At 47.8% G+C, this 20,798-nt stretch overlaps 1 protein-coding gene across 5 annotated transcripts in view; it reads left to right on the top strand.

Moving 5' to 3' along the window:
* TMLHE (trimethyllysine hydroxylase, epsilon) overlaps positions 1 to 18,634 on the top strand; it is a 39,597-nt gene extending 20,963 nt beyond the window's left edge. For 4 of the 5 annotated variants that reach the window (XM_050965597.1, XM_050965593.1, XM_050965596.1 and 1 more), the window contains 6 exons: positions 3,072 to 3,248; positions 5,347 to 5,626; positions 7,070 to 7,189; positions 12,143 to 12,379; positions 14,293 to 14,431; positions 15,819 to 18,634. In XM_050965597.1, the coding sequence (XP_050821554.1) occupies positions 3,095 to 3,248; positions 5,347 to 5,626; positions 7,070 to 7,189; positions 12,143 to 12,379; positions 14,293 to 14,431; positions 15,819 to 15,950 (1,062 nt within the window). In that variant the 5' untranslated portion in view covers positions 3,072 to 3,094 and the 3' untranslated portion in view covers positions 15,951 to 18,634. Of the gene's footprint in view, positions 1 to 3,071; positions 3,249 to 5,346; positions 5,627 to 7,069; positions 7,190 to 12,142; positions 12,380 to 14,292; positions 14,432 to 15,006; positions 15,321 to 15,818 lie in introns of those variants that run through there. The other variant, XM_050965592.1, reaches the window with a different exon arrangement.
* The last annotated feature ends 2,164 nt before the right edge of the window (positions 18,635 to 20,798 follow it).

Raw genomic sequence — 20,798 nt, 5'->3', positions numbered from 1 at the left:
TGATTGTGCTTTACAGTTCTGGTGCTCCTTCAGTCAAGTCACTCTTAATTTCCTCTAGTGTAAGTGAGAGTAGAGTCAGATCACAGCCCTCTTACTATATGGTTTGGAGGTGGGCAGACTTTTTGGCCTGAGAGCTGCATCAGGTTTCGGGAATGGTATGGAGGGCTGGTTAGGGGAAGGGGTCATGGCCTGGCCCTCCCCCCTATCCGCCCCCCCCAGGACTCCTGCCCCATCCAGCCCCCCCTGTTCCCTGATGGGCCCCCTGGGACTCCTGTTCCATCCACCCCCACCCCACTCCCTGACCCCTGACTGCCTCCTGCTGCCCCATCCAACCTCTCCTCTCATTCCTGATGGCCCCTCTGGGATCCCTGCCCCATCCAACCAGCTCTTTTCTCTGTTCCCTGATTGTTCTGAGAAACCCTGCCCCTCGCCACCCCATCCAACCCCTCCTCTCATTCCTGACTGCCCCCCCCAAGATCCCTGCCCCCATTCAGCCTCTCTGTTCCCGACCCCTGCCCCCCCCCAAACTCCCCTGCCCTCTATCCAACCCCTCCGCTCCCTGCCCCATTACCGCACTGCCTGGAGCACTGGTGGCTGGCGGCACTACAGCTACACCACCCGGCTGGAGCCAGGCCATGCCGTCGCCACCATGCAGCACAGAGCACCGGGTCAGGCTGAGCTCTGCAGCTGCACTGCCCCAGAAGCTTGCAGTCCTACTGCCCAGAGGCTATGGGGGAGGGGGAACAGCAGGGGAGGGGCCAGGGGCTAGCTTCCCGGGCCAGGAGCTTGGGAGCCAGGCAGGAAGGTCCTGCAGGCCGTAGTTTGCCCACCTCTGGTTTAGAGGTTTGGTTTGGTATTTTCAGGGACATATGGGACCAGGTCATCTTCATGCCCTAATGGTTTTGAGGCAGCCCAGTCTAGCAGGCTAAGGTATAGTTCTAATCCCATCTCAACCTTGACTTGCTGCGTGGCTTTGAGCAAGCCACTTCAGCTCCTTGTCAGACAAACAGTCTGGTAAGGCAGCTGACAGACCAGTTAATAACCCCCAATAGCTCCAGTGTTTAATGATATCTGATACTTCTTAGCTAATTTCTGCTCTGTTTGTTACCTGAAGGCAATTCACTATCCATGTGTAGCCTTTCAACGCAGCCCACGGGGATACATACAGTCACCATGTCAAGATATACCTTGTGCATGTCAAATGAGTAGGGCTCTACCAACTTCATGGTCCATTTTGGTCAATTTCACAATCATAGGATTTAAAAATAGTAAATGTCATGATTTCAGCTATTTAAATCTGAAATTTCACAGTGTTGTAATTGTAGGGATCCTGACCCAAAAAGGAGTTGTGGGGTGATTGCAAGGGGTTATTGTAGGGGAGGTTGCAGTACTGCTAACCTTACTTCTGCGTTGCTGCAGGCAGTAGCGCTGCCTTCAGAGCTGGACAGTTGGAGTCCAGCTCTGAAAGCAGAGCTGCCATCAGCAGCAGCGCAGAAGTAAGGATGGCATGGTATGGTATTTCCACTCTTACTTCTGCACTGCTGGTCCCTCAGTCAGCAGCCGCCACTTTCTGGCCGCCCACCTCTGAAGTCAGTAGCGCAAAAGTAAAGGTGGCATGGTATGGCATGGTATTGCCACGCTTACTTCTGTACTGGTGCTGGCGGGGTGCTGTCTTCAGAGCTGAGAACCTGCCAACAGCTGCCGCTGTCCAGCCTCCCAGCTCTAAAGGCAATACAGAAGTAAGAGTGGCAATACAACGACCCCCTCCCCCTCTAAAATAACCTTGCAACCCCCCCTGCAACTCCTTTTTGGGTCAAGACTCCCAATTTGAGACATGCTGGTCTCCCCTGTGAAATCTGTACAATACAAGGTAAAAGCACACACAGGACCAGACTTCAAGGAGGGAGACCAGATTTCACGGTCCATGATGCGTTTTTCATGGCTGTGAATTTGGTAGGGCCCTACAAATGAGGCTAGTTTAGGGGACCTTTCTATTTGAAAGCGTCTCTTTTAAGTATATAATTAAAGGAAATTGCCCAGTATTTAAGATACCTTTGGTCCAAAGCATGATGCAATGCCCAATTGCATATGGATCTGAATACTTGGATTTCAAAAGCCAAGCTGGACTAGAGGGGGAGGGACTCTCCTCTTACACAAAGACATTCTTAAAGATATCAGAGCTGGCTGAGACAGGTTAAGCTGTTTGGGGATGGGAGAAAGGCAAAAGCGCCCTGCCATGCTGTGGGTCAAGGAATATTTCAGTGTCAAGCTTAGTGCCAGTGCACCGGTGGTTTTCATTGTATTCAGATGGGCCTGTTGATTTATACCTATCCTATTTGGCTGGACTTTTTCCTCTTTCTGTATTTCTATACAGTTGCCAGTTAGCAATATGGTTTCAGCCATCCTGAAGGGAGCATCTTACCTCAGATGGTTTCCGGACAGCACTTCTGCAAAGGGAATGAAATAGTCTGGTCTGTCAAGGAATAGGGAAGACAGGAATAAGTAACTGCCTAGGTACATGGCCAGCATGGCTAAGGCTGCAGTCTTCCTTCCCAGCAGTGTCGCAGCAGGGGACCTCTGGGCTCAGTGAGAATTGAACAACCTATAGAATATTAGGCCCTGGTTAAAGTAACACTTGCCTAATATTCACAACACCCCGTGGCAGTAGATAGTGTGTGTGCAGTGGTTTGAGGGTAAATACTAACCGACTTTATAGTTGCTGCAAGTGGGCCTTTACAGGTGGGGTTCTTAGCCTTTTGGGATACATCTACATGGCAGCTGGGAGGTGTAATTCCCAGCTCAGGTGGACATAAATCTGCTAGCTCTGATAAAGCTAGCATACTAAAAATAGCAGTGTGGCCACGACAGCTCAGGCTAGCTGCCCAAGTCTGAAATCCTTGATATGTACTTGGGCCGCTGTGGCCACACTGCTGTTTTTGGTGTGCTAGTTCGCGCAATGCTTACATGTATGTCTAGCTAAGTGGGGATTACACCTCCCAGCTGCAATGTAGACAAATCCGTAGTTTTAACTTGTTTGACCAAGGACTCTTTTTAACTATCTATTTCCCCAGAGCTCAGGTATGCAGAGACCCTGATGCGCTTTGATTACGTGTGGCTGCGTGATCACTGTCGCTCAGCATCCTGCTACAACACCAAGACCAACCAGCGCAGCCTAGACACAGCTAGTGTGGATCTGTGCATCAAACCAAAGACTGTCCGAGTGGATGAGACCACGCTCTTTCTAACATGTAAGTCAAGGGAGTCTGCACTAAATGTTATGAAAGGGCCTAGCTGCAGCCATGGTAAACATTGTCATTCTGCGAGATGTCCCTAGGTTCTTTCTACAGTCAGCACATGCCTTAAATCATTTCCAGGGTTGTGTTGCTTTTAACTGAAAAGGAAACTCAGTTTGTTTTCAATGTGTCTAAAAAGCTGTTTCTCACTAGTGGAGATCTGAAACTTGGGGCTTGTCTGTATGAGGACATTTACTGGCATAGCTATACTGCTATAGTCATAGTGATATAGTGGCATAATTATAAATCCCTACTCCTACAAGAGTGCCTCTTTCCAGTTTAGTTTATACCACTGCCAAAGCGACATAAGCTAAATCAGAAAAAGGCACTCTTTTAGACTATGTCTACATTGTGTACCTTACAGTGGCACAGCCGACAAAGCGCAGTCCACACTGGTGCTTTTCATGGGTAAAACTTTTGGGTGACTTTTTTTTTTTTTCTCCACACCCTGGTCTGAGAAGTTTTACTGACAAAAGTGCAGCATAGACCTACCCATAGTAAGTGTGTCCACAAAGGGAGTTATAGCACTATAACTCTAGTAGTAAGCTTCTCTGTTTAGACACAGGCTCATTGTTTTGCATTTTTTTGCATGCACGCTGACAACTTGTTACACAGTGGTTTGCGAGAGCTGAATTGCTGATTTAGTCTTTAAGAAACAGTATCAGTTAGAAACCTAGTCTATTTCAGAAACGTTTCAAAGTCGGTTCAGGTCCCACACACTACCTCAGTTCCCTGCCTATTCCTGTGATTGAGAAGCATGTTTTCCCCTGTATATTGTTGCTGTCCTCTGTTGGTTGTGTTAAAAAGCTCACACAAATAGGAAAACATTTCAGCTTGACAGCACTTTGTGTGTAGTCATTGTACAAAGTAAACAAAGTTCAAAATAATTTTTTTCTCTTATCTTGGGTGTTCTTTTTTAACAAATAAAATAAAATTCAGAGAGGTGACTTTTTAAAGCATATTTTTTTAAATAGCACAAAATCAAACCTTCGTAATCACAAAACAAATAGTGCCCTTTTTTCCCCCACTAAAAAAAAAAAAAAAAAATCTAAATGAATGTAAGAACTGAATATAGGCATATGGTAAAGATTTCTCAGTGCCCTATGGGTGCTCTTTAGCTTACATTCTTGGGCTGATGGTAAGGCGATCCTGCTGTGGCAAAGAGTGCTGATGAGCACAGTAAAGGGCTTACATTTTTATTACATTTCCTGGAGAAGTCCAGGCTTATCTCTGGATTAAGTGCTGTTTTGGGAAGAGACCTAGCTGTGAACAGATGATTTGAGAACAGTGTGGTTCTAGCCTGTGCTGTAGTTGTAAACATTCCCTCAGAATCTAAAGCTCTGTTTCCCTTTTTCCCAAAATATGTTTTGTTTGAACAAGAGAAAATGCAGACACTCGAACAATACATTAGAAGATGAACAACTTCCTCTCTTTTACATTTTCCCCCTTAATGTGAGGGTCTGATCAGAACTCCTGTCTCCTACTTTATCTTCTACTAGTTGTTCTCTGCTCCACAGCTTGTCACTTTTTCTCTTGCTCTGAGGAGTGATTGTAGATTTGTCCCATTAGAGCTCAGTAGTTTATTCAGACCATTCCTGTGCTACCAGTGCCTGATTCCTGGTGCATTACCACTCTGTACTGTCTAGGGGGTTTTAATTGATCTGATTTCAGGTTATAGGACTGCAAAGCTGATGCATTCTGTTCTGAACTTTGATTAAGGCACCACGTCACACCTGGGGAGATGGCCAGAATATGGAGCCCTAAGACTAAAATAAAAGTAATGTAGTTGGGAACTGGAATTTGTAATGCAACTAAAGGAGCCGCCAGGTGCACTGAAATATGAAACAGCAATTTGGTGTATCAAATGCTCACTTTCTCACTGTAACCTCAAAGATAACTTCTTCATGTAACTTGTCCAAGAAAAATCCCATTCCACAGTAAGAAGCTGTTGCTAGACAAAATTATAGAATGACAACTACATGCCAGTCCCATGTTTTAACTCGCTGATCACCCCAAAGCTCCAGTGGCAACAACGCTTTCTGTTTTATCACAGGGCCAGATGGTCATGTGACCAGGTATGCGTTAGAGTGGCTGGTGAAGAACAGCTATGAGGGTCAGAAGCAGCAGGTCATGCATCCTCGAATTCTCTGGAATGCTGAGATCTATCAGCAAGCCCAGGTGCCCTCCGTGGACTGCCAGAACTTCCTGGAGACAAAAGAGGGGCTGAAAGAATTCCTACAAAACTTCCTGCTGTATGGCATTGCTTTTGTAGAAAACGTCCCCCCGACCAAAGAGGACACGGAAATCTTAGCAGGGAGGATCAGCTTGATCAGGTAACTAGAGGTGCCCTAAGGAAGGCCACATGCAACTTTCTAGGAGCTCCAAGGGCCACACACATAATGAGCAGATTGTAGTCTCTCTCTTTAGTATGAAGGTGCAGCCTTCCCTTACCCCCCGATCCCAGAATATAACTCCAGTCAAGGTGAAGTATTACATACTGGGATCTGCAGTCTGTTTGGCCAGGCCATTTGATTCAAGATGGAACGTTGCACTGTAGAACCTTCCATGTCCACGGGCCCCACCTCCTTATTAAAGCTAGGATTATGGCATCATGGAGCTGCATAGGCAGCATCTGACCACTGTTGTGCTAATGTGCAGAGCAATGAGTAAGTGCTGGACTGGGAAGATTTGAGCTTCACTAGGAGAGAGATTTCCTGTTTTGATATGAAGGGTTGGGAGGGCAGCCTTGGGCCTGGGAGCTGGAAAGATGAAAAAAAAAATCTGTAGTTGGCTCGAAAGGAGAAGTGTGGGAAAGATATTTCAAGTGTATAACAAAACAAAAAAAACCCACTGTTCTAGCCTGGGTTTGAATTTCAGGCTGTCTCCAAACTGAGTGCTGTAGAAACAGCTTACATGCCCCAGGCCATCAGCAATGCAGAGATTTACATCATAGAATTGCCACTCTTGTCATGCTGGTTAAGGAGTGGCATTGATGGGTTCCCAAGGAAGTCCTATATGTGTTATCTAGCTCGGTACTTATAGGCCTCATTACTGTTTCACCCGAGACTCAGATCCTCAAAGGTATGTAGGTGCCTAACTCCCTTTGATTTCACTGGGAGTTAGGTACCTAAATACCTTTGAGGATCTAGGGCTGAGTGCTTTTCAGCTTTCTGCCACTATAATTTGCTTGTCTTCAGCCGATTTCCTCCACTGCTGGTCATCTTCCTTCCCCACAGTTCAAGGCTTGGAGAGTGGGTGTCGGATGGGAAAGTTGGGGGGCCTTGAAACTCAAGCAGGGATTCTGTGCAATCCCAGAGGAGGTGGGTGGAAGGGAGGATGTGCTGTGCGAGGGTCAGCATCTTCAGACTGTGGGAATGCCTCTCATGACTCAGGAGTCAGGCTTTTGTTGATTTTATAGGAATGCTGAAAGAGGAGATCCATTCATCTGCTTGAGGCTGTTGGTTATGAGACTTCAAAGGCTGTGGGGGTTACGCAGGAGAGGTTAGAGCTCTTTTATGAGAGAGGGGGATTGAACACTTATAGTAGTGGAAGCCCCTTCACTTGAGACATTAGTAATGAAAGTCACTTAATGTATATTATAAAATATGCAGCACACGATATTCTGACTTTCTAAACTTATACACTTTGGGGGATGATGACAGATACACTTATGAAAACATCTGGGATGTTCCCTAAAGCAATCTGTGCCACACCAGTTGTGTTTACTGGCCTCTCTGTGATGTACACCTGATCAGATCCTGTCTTTTCTCTTCCAGGGAGACCATCTATGGTAGAATGTGGTATTTCACCTCTGACTTCTCCCGGGGAGACACAGCATACACAAAACTGGCTCTGGATCGTCACACTGACACCACCTACTTCCAGGAGCCCTGTGGGTAAGTGCTTGTGCTTGTTCCCAAAGATGCAGCTCAAAGGGCAAGAGTAATTTACTAGACTGAAGTTTCTAATGGCAGAATTTTTGATAAGTGGGTTGGCTGGTTCTAGACCTTCGCCACGCACTAAGCAGACTCTCCCATTCCAACAGTATGGTACTGCTGCACTGAAATCCTATTGGAATCTGGCAGCATGCTTTATTTTTTAAATTCCCTTTTTCCCCCACCTAAAACTTCCTGATCCTTCAGGGACACATTCTTGTTGTGGGTTGCTCTTGGGTGACTACATCTTGCTGTCCAGGTGACTCAGGTACTTCTTTGGTGCTCTTTTGGGATGAAGTTGGCCATACAACCATATATAGTTGGCCCAGCCACCCAACTACCTTGCACTTTATGTGCTTTACAGCGTTAATAAAATTACTATGAAAATCTGTGTATGGATTCCAGAATCCCAAAATTCACAAGTTGCATATTAGTGACTGATTGTTTGTAGGCTGTGATGTGTGTGGGTTCTGCTGGCTTATATGCCATCATTACACATGATCTGAGCAAGAACTTCAAATGAGTTTGGATTTACTTTCTTCCAGTGGTGTATTACTGTCATCAGTTAAACCGCCTGTTGCTCAGATGCCTCAGTTCCAAAGCTCATGCCTGTCTCCGTTTTCAATATGTTCAGAACTGCAGCATGCTCATTAAATGCTCATTCCTAGACTCTGTGTTCACAAGTAGTTGTAGTCGCTGTGATGTAGACTTTGTACCCTGTTTGTGATGCCCTGAGAGAGAAAGGCAGCTGGCCTAATGTTGATCATACTGTTGTGCAGGGGACTCAAGGCTTCATTTTCAGTCTCTTTTCATGGCAGGGGGCTGAGAATGCTGCAGCGACAGCTCCCTCAGTCACCAGGCAAAGGCCCAATTAGGGACCAGTGTTATTGAGCTCTTCTAAGTACGGATGTAAAGTACTATAATGGTTAAACAGTAAGCATTAGTCTCACTGGTTAACTGACCCTAACTGTTAACCCCCAGCTGCGCGGGCCGGCCAGAGCAAGCAGCCCCCAGCCACAGCGGCCTCAAGCCCCCTCTCCCTTTAATCAGTTAACCAATTAAATGTCGTCATTTTAAACATTTAAACGGTTAACTTCTTAAATGGATATTTACATCCCTATTTCTAATCATCTGAAGGGTAGCAACTGCGGCATGGAGCTTTGAAAGTAGAGGAAGGAGTAATGGGGAGAGATCCTCTGGCTGTATATGAACTGCAGAGCAGCCCTTAGGAAGGGTAGAGGGAACCTACAAAACTGCCTGGCAGAATTAAACTCCAGCTGCTCAGTTCATATCCCATGTACTGTCATGGCAATGAAGCTAGCACAGAACGTCTAGGTGGCAGGGAGTAACTTGCATAGCAGCGAGGGATGTTAAGTGAATAATTTATTAGGAAGCCCTGTATGTGGGAGAGAAGTACTTGAACAAAGCACAGATTGTGCTGGCACACCCTCACCCAGGAGCAAGGCTGCTCTAGTATGTTCTATGAACAGCTGGGCATTATTCTGAGACCTTTTTTGCGTAGTATGCTCTGCACAGCTGATTTGATTAAGGAACTGTCCAATGAAAACTACACTGAAACAGATAGAAAAAAGTCCTTAAGAGTGAATGCCTTTATTTCTTGCAGAGTAGTAAAGGTTTCTGATTAAACCAGTAGCTGGAGAAATTGCTAATCATTAGCTATTGTTGTTCCTTTCTGCTTTGAAAGAAACTTGTCTCCCTAGTGTGTCACTGTCTGCAATGGCCTCCACCGTTATCTCTGGTTTTGATATCCTAAAATGAACAGGCAGTATTTGTGACGAACTGGGAAAGTTCTTAATGTTTTCTCTGAATACTGTGTTGGTGCCTCAGTGTCCCCATGGCAGTTCTTAAGTATCTGGCAGAGCAAAGGGCCAGTGCACCTAAATGCCTGACACTCTGTCTCCTAGCAACTGATGGCCTGGGCCCCTCCTCTGCAAAGGTGCCAGCTGAAGGTGTTGGAGACAAAGGGATCAGGTGACCTCCTGGCCCGGGAAAGGGGCTGAGGAGAGAGAAGGGGCTGGGAGGGGTTGTTAGTCTGGAGCTGGCTGGGGTCAAGGGTGGAGGGCAGACCTGGGGGTCTGGCTCACTGCCCCCCAGAATGGACCCAGCCGAGGGGTCCGGTTCGCTGTATCTACAAGCTCTGTTTTAGACCCTGTTCCTGTCATCGAATAAACCTCTGTTTTACTGGCTGGCTGAGAGTCACGTCTGACTGCAAAGTGGGGGTGCAGGACCCGGTGGCTTCCCCAGGACCCCGCTGGGGCGGGCTCGCTGTGGGAAGCACACGGAGGGGCAGAGGATGCTGAATGCTCCAAGGAGAGACCCAGGAGGTGAAGCCGTGTGAGCTTCTTGCCCTGAACAAGTCTGCTCCAAGGGAGAGGAGGCTCCCCAGAGTCCTGACTGGCTTGGTGGGGAGCAGTTCCAGAGCATCACCTGGGGACTCTGTGACAGTATTACCTCTAGGTGCTACAGGATGCTGACCTTTTGAAAGCCACAGTGTTGTCAGCTGTCTTGGTCTGTCAACAGCTTTCCCCATTGTCAGGAGATCTGCCTTTGAATGGGTAGTGCCAGTTTTGAAGTCTCTTACAGCTTGTGGGTCTAAGGGGATAATTAGAGCCCAACAGAGAGAAGCTGCAGATGCTGGATGAATCACTGCACACCGTTTCTCACTGGGCCTCCTAAAACTTAGGACCAGTAGTTAGAATTGGACCGGAGACTTCCAGGGAAGGCACAGAGTGCTGCAGAAAGTGTTGGTGGTAATTTAATGGGTGAAACTGTCAACCCATAAAACTGGTGCTGGGGAGCCCTGTGTGGCTGGAGGGTGCTATCTGTCAGACTACACCTTACCAAGTAGGTCTGAAGAGAAAGAAATGGGGAAGATACATTGGAGGTGGTAGAGGGGTGAAGTTCAGGTTGTTTGGCTTCCCTTATCTGGGCAATTCCACCCCTTGCAATATTCTGTGGTGGACTGGCCCAATGGCTAGGAAATAGCTTGGGACTCAAGAGACCTGAGTTGAATTCTCTGCTCTGCCACAGACTCCTTCTGTGATTTGGGCAAGTCACTCAGTCTCTGTCTCAGTTTCCCACCTGTAAAATGTGAACAGTAGCACTTCCATACCTCACAGGGTGTTGAGGATAAATATATTAAAGATTGTGAGGTGCTCAGATGCTAAAATGATGAGCACCTGAAGGAGGGAGAGAAGTGTTCTTCGTTTAAGTAGAACTTTAGAAAAATAGGGAAACCAAAGTTAAAGCCTGTGCTTTTTTTTACTAACTTTTGTTCTAAGGCATTTTCTAGAGGAATTAATTTTATGCCTGTTGAACCTCTAAAATCCAGAGTGAATCTTCTTTTGGGTTGGGAATAGTTTATAGTACTTCAAAGCAATTTGTTCGTTGTAAAAACTGCTGTAGAAACTGTAACACAGTATTTTAATTAAGCCATGTCCTAACGCAGGGGTAGGCAAACTACGGCCCATGGGCCAGATCCGGCCTGCGAGCTGCACCATGTGGCTCGGACCTGCTCTGGTGCTCCGGCCAGGGCGCTGGGTTGGGAGCCGGACCATGGAGCTTGGTCCTACTCCAGCCAGGGCGCTGGGTTGGGGGCCACACTACACAGCCCGGCCCTGCTCCGGCTGGGATGCTATGTTGGGGGCCACACCACACGGACCGGCTCCGCTCCAGTCAGGGTGTTGGGTTGGAGGCCATACCACGCACCTTGGCCCCGCTCCAGGTCGGGGGCAGCACCAGTGGCCTGGCTGTACTCCGGTCGGGGCGCTGGGTCAGCGGCTGGACCATGCGGCTCAGTCCCTCTCCAGCCAGGCTGCTGGGTCAGGGGCCGGACCACGTGGCTTGGCCCTGCTTCGGCCAGGGCGCTGGGTCAGGGGCAGCACCAGCAATCTGGCCCCACTCCATCTGGGGCGCTGGGTTGGGGCCGTACCACACGGCTCAGCCCCACTCCGGCACTCCAGCCAGGGTGCTGAGTCAGGGGCTGCACCACGCGGCCCTTGGAAGCTGCAGCATGGCCCCACTCCAGCTCCTACACACTCCAATGGGAGCTGCAGGGGCAGTGTCTGCGAATGGGGCAGAGCTCAGAGCTGTCTGGCTGCGCCCCCGCGTGGTAGCCAGAGAAGGGACATGCCACTGCTTCCAGGAGCTGCTTGAGGAAGGGATGCACTGCTCAGAGCCTGCACCCCCTGAGCCTCTTTCCACGCCCCCAACCCTCTGCCTCAGCCCTGAGCCCCCTCCTGCTCTCCAAACCCCTCAATCCCAGCCCAGAGCACCTGCCTGCACCCCAAACCTCTCATCCCGAGCCCCATCCCAGAGCCCGCAGCCCCTCCCGCACCCTAACCCCAATTTTGTGAGCATTCATGGCCTGCCACACAATTTCTATTCCCCGGTGTGGCCCTTGGGCCAAAAAGTTTGCCCACCCCTGTCCTAGCATGTCCTCTAATCCCTAGTAAGAGAAGGAGCCATTTCAGACTTCAGTTGGGGTGGAGAAAACAATGTACTAAATAAACCTGCAGTCTTTAATTAATAACTTCAGTTATAGGATTGGGTTTTAGAATTTCACAACTACTTATATATTAGGGTTAAATACTTCTTAGCATTTTGCATTGGCTGGCTCTGTCCTCATTCAGTGAAATGTATGATACCTGACACAGTAAAACAGCAGCATCTACCACTTGCTATTGGGCCATGTCAGTTCCCTGGCAGGTGTCCCAATTAAATGAAGTATACTATAAAAGAGACTCTAAAGCTGTCATGAGCTGCTTCTTTTCCGGGTTCATTCCCCTATCTTGGTAGTTATCTTCCTATAACAACCCACATGACTCTGTTATCTACCATTTGACTGACTGACTGGATTTTCCTTTGTGTTGTGCGTTCTCTCCCCTCTTGCAGTATCCAGGTGTTCCACTGCCTCAAGCACGAAGGGACAGGTGGCAGGACGCTGCTGGTGGATGGCTTCTACGCAGCAGAGCAGGTTCTCCAGCGAGCTCCTGAAGAATTTGAGCTCCTCACCAAGGTGCCGCTGAAACATGAGTACATTGAGAATGTTGTGGGCTGTCACAACCACATGATTGGGGTTGGGCCAGTTTTGAATATCTACCCCTGGAACAATGAGCTCTATTTGATCAGGTGAGAAGTAATGGATCAGACTATTTTGAGTGGGTTGGGGGAGAGCAGCTATTAAAGGCATGTGTGGGTTTTCCAGCACGCTGGTCCTGTTGCACAGTGTAGACTGATAGAACCACTCTCTCTTACATCCTGCATTTTCTCCTGCCATCCCAGCCACTGAACCATGTACCAGTGCTGCCAGCTCTTCTAACTGGTACTTTAGGCTCTCTACCCATCTTTTAAAGATAAGCCTCTGTTTTGAGCTCTGGCAATGCCACTTCTTGACCATCTCCCATTCAGCTGCGAACTGTCTGCTGTGCAACGGAACAGTTGCAGGGCTGGGTTTGAAACAGCCTTGGCTCTAATATGGGTGACAGCACAAACGGCTGAAAGGGAGGGGACAGGCCCTGTCTACAGGCAAGGTTTTCGTCTGAAAAATGAGGACAGTTGCCCAGAAAGAGTGGGAGCTACTATTCTAATCTGAATATTTTACGTAATTCTCACCAACTTCCCCACACACATTTTTCAGTGGTTACCCATGCCATTCATTATAAATGTCTAAAACAATTACATGTGGCAATTCCATGCCTGCCAAATTTGCAGACTAACAATGGGGAGGTGTTCAGGGAATTTTCAGGGCATTGTCTCCTGGGCAAGCAGCCACAAGTCCAAACACTCTATACATTTCAACAGAGAATTTTGGCTCTTAAATCTCGGACTGCGAGTAGCTGCCAACCCCAGTGCACCCACCCATTGCCGTGCACAGTCATCTTTCTGCAGCGGGACTGCGGGTGGCACAAGTCTTCCTCTTCAGCTGGATCCTGCACTATTTAGGTCAATGAGAGTCATATCATTGACTTCAGTGCCAGCAGGATCAGACCCCTTATACATAGGTCTTTATGAATTTCCACCTTGTCTGCAGGGAGGTGGGGTAAAACTTAGCCCACATTTTATTGAGCCTTTGATTCTGGTTAGAATGAAAGCTGTCCAGCTTGTGCTCTTTACTTTGGATGATGATCAGTTGTGTTTGCCACCTCTGTACCTCATAACAGCACCTAAGATGAACTATAAACATTCAGCCTTGCTCCCTGTACCTGTATTTCATTAAACTTACATAGCATTGAAGCAGGCTTCCACTGATTGTTTCCTACTGAGGATGCTGATTGGTCAGTTTGTTCAAGCACTGGTATTCCCAAAACAATATTGAGCTAGTCACTGACTGGAGAATAAGATAGTAGATTGCACATGCACTTCTGGCACAATCTCCTTTTATTACGACAGGAGGAGTTTAAGGTTCTCCATGATACATCAGGGTTGATCTTCCACTTAGAGTTTATACCCATGTATCCCTTGACATACAGGTCACTAACCATGCATCATTTTTTATTTTGTTCCTACTTGCTAGCCATAAAGAAATAATCACTCTGGTGTGTGGGCCTTTTGCTGGCTCCCTGCATTGGGTGAATTTCACCCTCTCAGCATTCCAAGCTGGCAAATGAGTGATGTTGCCTCTGTCTTGCACTGCAGTGCTCTAACTTCACCCTGCACCGGGTAAATTGTCAATTGTAGTTTAAAAAAAAGTTTTTGTAAGAATCTGGTCATTTGAGGCCAGCAGGTTTCAAAAAAATCCAAAACAAAATATTAACAAAAATGTGGTGTGGTGTGTTTTGGTTTTGGTTTTGGTTTTTTGTGTTTTTTTAAATAATTCAGTGAGGATAGTTTTGTTTGGATTTAAACTTCTTCCTACTTAAATCCCCACTCTTCGCCCACCTCAACCCACCACATTTACTACATAAATACAGAGCAACTCCAGTGCGTTTTTGTAGCCTTCCTAAAGACGTCCTTTGTGCATTTAGACTCTAGAGGCGGAATATCTGGCTCTGCTCTTCTCATAGATCCATGGTGACTGTTTCTTCTGTTTTGTTCTTACCCAGGTACAATAACTACGACCGAGCTGTCATCAACACAGTGCCTTATGATGTTGTGCATCGCTGGTATGCTGCGCATCGCACACTGACCACAGAGCTACGGAGACCGGAAAACGAACTCTGGGTCAAACTGAAGCCAGGCAAGGTAGTCACAGGTTGGGGGAGCATGTGAGCTCACTGCATTGAGGGAGGCAGAGCACTTATTTAGCTATAACAGGGAACTGGCAATTAAGACAGCTGATCTTTCCCCCGACTTGATGTAATACTTTGGATAAGTTCCTCATGCCTCAGTTTCCCCCTCTCAACCCTGTGGTAGGATGCATTGTGTCAACAGAACACAAGTCTCCATTGCATACATTCTTACCACCAGAAAAAGTGGGGCAGAGGGAGGATGTGGCCACATGTCATAGCAAAAATAATGGGAATTCACCCAAAAACAGTGTGCAAGGAGGGCTGCCACAGATAGGGAAATAGATCTCCTGATCTGTGAAGTAGGGCCAATAAAAATACCAGTGTGAGGTAGGTTGTGAGGGTTAATGTGTGAAGTGCTTTGAGGTCTTGTAGAAGTGGGAGGTCTTATTAATGGAAATATATGAAACATGTAGAGGGCGTCTGAGGAAACAGATGAGACCAAAATTCCTATCAAGCTCCATCCTCTTGGGCTGCTCTCAGAGTCTTGCACTGCAAACAGTATATAAAATCAATATTCTCCCACCCCAGACATGACTGAAGTGTGTGGTGCACAAACCATGAAAACAGAAAAAAGAAGGCTGCACCCCAGGGTTTACAATGCCAAGGACGTGCTGTGCTTTAACTCCTTGTCTAGCATTACAATTACAATGCACAGAACCAGACCATGTTACAAGTGTGCAGATCCTAGGCATGTTTTGGCCCAGCGGACACATCCATCCAAGCCTACTGAAAAGGTTTACATATACACAAAACAGATTCAGCCAGGGGAGATTAGTGTCAGAAAGATGCTACAATCTGCGTCTGCTCCTGCATGGCTGAGGGGAGGATGTGCAGCCTGAAAAGTGGAGTATGGCAACCCCTGAGGTTAGTGTTTGTGCCCCTTCCACCCTCTCCCTGTTACTGCAGAAGGACAAAGGATGCGAGGTTTATATTGCTGGTGAACTCTGCCAACAGACCACTACCATAGAAGCACAAGCAAATGGTATAGACTGTGCCAGTACTGTCTCATTGTTTCTTTGTACTCCACTGTGTGTCTGTGTTATCTGTCATCTCTCATCTTCGATTGGAAGCTCTTTGGGGCAGGGCGTGCCTTTTTGTTCTGCGTTTATACAGCACCTACTGCAGTGGTGCCTTGGTCCATGACTGGGGCTCCTAGGAGCTACTGCACTGTAAATAGTAATTCATTCTTCATTTCAATGCCTATATATATATCGAGCAGCTCAAGGGCCCCAACTACTGTTTCAATGTGCCATTTAGGTCATAATCTGCTCTAATATGACCTCTGTTCATGTAGACACTTCTTCACTCCATATTCTCAGTGCTTTTCTCCTCTTATGTAGGCGCTGTTTGTGGATAACTGGCGCATCCTGCATGGGCGGGAATCGTTCACGGGATACCGCCAGCTCTGTGGGTGCTACTTGACGAGAGATGACATGCTAAATACTGCACGCTTCCTGGGGCTGCAAGCTTAACATAGCCTGTCAGCAGCAGAGACACAGCAAAACCTGTCAGCTACAGTGCTCCTGGAACTTTGTGTCACCAGAATGAACATATTTTAAATACCTCAAACACCCTCATCCCTGCCAAATAGTTCTTGGTGCCTGGGGGAATGGGCGGGAGGTAAGGGTCACCAGAGCTTTACCTGATTGTCAGCTATGGTGCAGAGGGGGAGACCTCTCTTGCTCCCCAACCCATGGCCTTCAGCACAGGCTGACTCAGCTTGAGAAGGAAGAAGCCAAGGAGCTGAGTTGCAGCTGGAAATGTTCACGCACGCCAGCTGATGCAAAATTCCAATCAAGTGCCTTCTGGATTTTAAATGAGGTGGCAAAGCCCTCACCTTCCCCTGGGTGTTTTGTCAGCAGCCCTCCAGGATTCGTTGCACATGGTAGGCCAGAGTAGCTATTTGCCTTGTTTTGACCCTGAGCTAGACCTTTTTCCAGCTCGAGAGAGAACAAGAGGATCTCTTTGGTCCTGCTTGAAGTAATGCAAACACCAAGTTACTCCAGTGTGAGTTTCTCTTCCCTTTCCTGCTCCTTAAACACCTCCCCTGGCCCCACCTGTGTGCATGCATTTCGGGGCAGATACAATGTCATCCTTCTCCAGTCATTGAAGGCAAACTGTGCTGACTGACCCAAATGGATCAGCCAGTGTAGTATGGAACCTCTCCATGGAGATCTGTGGGGAAGGAGGAGAAGTGAGAAAGATCTGGGAGGGAACAAGGTGCTGTTCATCAGGCAGCAGTGCAAGGCAAGGGCAGTATTTCCCACACCCCTCCTTGGCTTGAGCAGCAGCAGGCTTGTCTCCACAGTTCCCGCAGCCTGCTGCGTTACCTGGTCAGAGCTTCCCTGCACTTGTTTCTTGCAGACTTGCTGCTTGGGCCTTTCTGTTCTCTCTGCCTAAGGGCTACAGGCTTTATCTGAGAGGGAGTGGAATTCATTAATTCCTTCACAGCCGGGGGGATGTTATGTCAGGATTTTGTTGGAGTGGCAGTGATGTTTGCACATGGCAAAGTGCTACCAGATTTCCCGATTCTGAATCTCTGTATTTCAAAGAGCAGCACTGTGGATAACACAGCCAGTGACACTCCGTCTTCTCTCCAGTGGGGCCAGCTGCTCCCAGCAGCACTTGTTACTAGGTAAGGCTCTGCTACTTCAGGAAGCTCAAATACCCAGGACTCAGACTAGAGCAAGGGAGAAATTGCTTCAAGGTTATTGATGAGAGACTGGAGTGAAACCTGTGCCTTTCTGATAAGGAACAGGGGTATGGTAGGTGCAAGCTCCTCTGGACCCAGCAGACTGAATAGATGAGGGACACCAATCTACCCAGGAGCAACTCTGCTGGAAACTGAACCCTCCTCCCTAACTTGCCGGAAGTGACTATACACTTTCCAGTATAATGATGTGGTCCTGGTTTGTTTTCCGCTTGAAGCATGTGGTGGGGAAAGCTACCAGGAATGTGTAAGCTTCTGAAACATATTTTCCTGCATGTCCTTTTCAACTTCTCTTAACCTCCCTCCCCAGCAACAAAAGTGGAAGGGAGAGACTTTGGTTTAACCTTCCTCACCACCCTTCCCCAGATCTTAAGGAGTTGGAATTTCTTCTGAGCAACTTGCTGGAGTCAAGTATTATTTGGGGAAACAGTATTTCTTAGTCACACACTAGCAATTTGTCAAATCTATGCATTTGAATGCCATGTCTGGAACAGTCTGTTCACAATTATGTTCTTTGATCAGTCTTTGTACTCAAGCTTTTCAAACTCATTTTTGGCTAATAAAATAGGACTTGCTTCTTTTTTTCACCACAGTGAGTTGGAGGCTCAGGTCCGTGAATGCGTGAGTATGGGACTTATCCCTCACCTGTGTTACACTGATCCTGCCATTACATGTGCTCTGTTACATCGAGCCGGTCCTCATTCCAAACTTCTCTAGGGTTTTTCTCCTCCCAAGGATGTTAAATTTCCAAGAGTGACTTGGTCTTGGTAAACTTTTTGGTGGGGGGAGGGGGTAATTTTCCTCTTTGCCTGAAACACAACATAAAGATGCCAGATTGTGATATCTTTTCATGGAGTAGTACCTACTCTAGAAGGAGTCCCATTGAAACTAATGTAAGGTGTGACACATGCAATGCTTTGGAAGCAATATAATAATTTTTGATTAGTCCTTGAGATGTGATGTACTATGGATGCCTGAAATATTCAGATTGTTGTATCAAATTCATAAAGATTAATAGGTATGGTTATGGGCTGGCTAGGAATTGTATTCCTGGCTCAATGGGGGATGCTTCCTGCAGAAACTGAAGTCACTTGGGAGTTATAATGCAAATCCCAGTACTGAAACAATGCAGATGCATCTTTTTAAATGCATACCCAAAGGAAACAGCACCCAGATTGATGCAATTTGGTTCAAAGGCCTTTCCAGACAGAGGACTTGAAATGGTTCAAAAATATCAGCCCTGAGGAGAGTCACACACTTCAATCCAAGACCTGACATGAGACTGACCAAGAGAGATGGGGCCTGAAGTACCATAGTCCTTTCAGTGTCTCCATGGGGAGGATGGGTGACTGCCTAGTAAGTTGGTCCTGCATAGAAGCAATTGATTGTATTACTGATGTGATTTCTCTGTAATGCTTTTGTTCTGAATACATAGTACTTTGCTTAGCTGACCGGTCACTGGTCTCCCCTCCCACCCCCGTCGTTCATACACACATGTACACACACACACACTGACAGGTGCTGAACTGAAGTCTGTCCTTTTGAGAGCATCACAGTGGATTGCAAGAATCTGCAGCCTAAATCCCCAGTCGGGAGGGAGAGAATTGTGAGACTCCATCCCAAGAAAGGTGATGGCTAGAGGTCTGAGACTTACATAGGGTGCCCTTCAACAGGCCATGATGGGGTCGGAGGTGCAGTTACGTTGGGGACTGTGACGTAGGTACTACCCAGTGAGAGTGTGGGTATCCCACTCCACCCCTGCAAGAGAATTGGATGTGGAGCTGGCCAAAGGCCCATATTCTGGTGATAACAGGGCCTAGTCTGCCAAGGAGCTTGTGATCCAGGGACTTTTGTGCCAGCTGGCCAGCCTGACGGCATGGGGGAACATAAGGGTTATAGGGATCCCTGGGGTCTATTACCTACATACTAGTCTGCCACAGAATGCAGTGTGAGATCTGTGTGTCACATTGGCCATCGTAAGCATTTCAAGATGTATGTATGGGAAATCTGTGGGGAATTGCGTATATATGCTGACGATGGTCTCTTGGTCTGAGAGCTAAGGCAGGTTACCAAAAGGTGACCCACATATTCCTGCCCAGCATGGGGCAAGAGACGCTTCTCACTTGGGCTGGGCACCTGCATGAGTATCGGAATGTTCACAATGGATGCTCACTTCTAGTCTGAACAAAATGCTAATCAGTGGATTGGTTGGGGAGGGGTCAGAAAGAAAGAAAACCAGCAGGGGCATCCTGCTTGCAAGTAAAGACAAAAGACCCTTTGGAACTCTCTGGGTGCAGCAGACAGATGGCAAGGGGAGAAGGGAAATTGCCAGTGGGTTTGCTTCAGGAAAAGAAATCTCAGCCAGGCTTGGCTGAAACCACGGGGAGGAACTTTGGGTGAAATGGGCTTCTTTAGACCAGAGAAGAACTTGCTAGTTACATTTAGGCCCTAGAAAGCATGTCATTATTTTATTTTATATGTAACCCTTTGTCTCTACTAATTCTGCTTGCTGCTTCTCCAACCTCTTTCCTTTGTTAAATAAACTACTTAGACTTGCTATAAACATATCTAAGTGCTGTGTGTTAAGCCAAAGCTGTGCTGCAGGGTTTAGTCAGTAAGCTGTAGTGCAGGGGTCAGCAACCTTTCAGAAGTGCTGTGCCAAGTCTTCGTTTATTCACTCTCATTTAAGGTTTCGCGTGCCAGTAATACATTTTAATGTTTTTAGAAGGTCTCTTTCTATAAGTCTATATTATATAATTTAACTATGGTACATAAAGTAAACAAGGTTTTCAAAATGTTTAAGAAGCATCATTTAAAATTAAATTAAAATGCTGATCTTACGCCGCCAGCCTGCTCAGCTCGCTGCCAGCCTGGGGTTCTGTTCATCTAGGCCGGCAGCGGGCTGAGCAGGGCCTGCGGCCGGGACCCCAGACCTGGGTGGGGAGGTTTCAGGGGTCTGAGCAGAGGGCTGGGGTGTGTGGGGGGTGTAGGGCAAAAGACAGTGGGGGGGGGCTTAGGGCAGAGGGCTGGGGTGCTCCCAACCCCCTCCCCTGAGCGGCCCAGGGCAGGGGGCTGGAAGAGATATGCCTTTTCCACACCCTTCCCCAAGGCTCCGTCCTTACCTCTCTGTCTCCTCTAGGGAACTGTCTGCATGCTGTTGCTCTTCCCCCCGCCCCCTCGCTAGGGCCATCAGCTGATTGGCACAGGGAAGGAGAGTGGGAGGGGCAGGAAAGCACCACAGTCGGGGAAGAAGCGGGGGAGAGGGAAGCTTGGTTGCCACAGGACCAAGCTACTGCCTCCTGCTCCCGCAGGGGAGAGCGGTGGGCGGAGGGGCTGAGTGAGGCTGGGGGCCTGGACTGCGGCAGGCGGCTTCGTGCCGCTCAAAATCGGCTTGCGTGCCATGTTTGGCAGGCGTGCTGCAGGTTGCCGACCCCTGCTGTAGTGTATGGTTCCTTGGGGAACAGCAGGTCTGGTAATTCTGAGAGTGTCCACAGGAGCAGGGGTAGGATGCTACAGGGATGCTTGGAGGAGTTGGGGTGTTCAGCCAGTGCATGGGGTTGCCCATTCTGCTTTTCCCCAGTTGTGTGCTCCTAGAGGTGAGTGCAGCCTT

The sequence above is a fragment of the Gopherus flavomarginatus genome, chromosome 8, assembly GCF_025201925.1.
Source record: "Gopherus flavomarginatus isolate rGopFla2 chromosome 8, rGopFla2.mat.asm, whole genome shotgun sequence".
In the NCBI taxonomy this organism is placed as follows: domain Eukaryota; kingdom Metazoa; phylum Chordata; order Testudines; family Testudinidae; genus Gopherus; species Gopherus flavomarginatus.
Note: the sequence above shows the minus strand (reverse complement) of the source record. Positions and strands in the feature narration are given on the sequence as shown.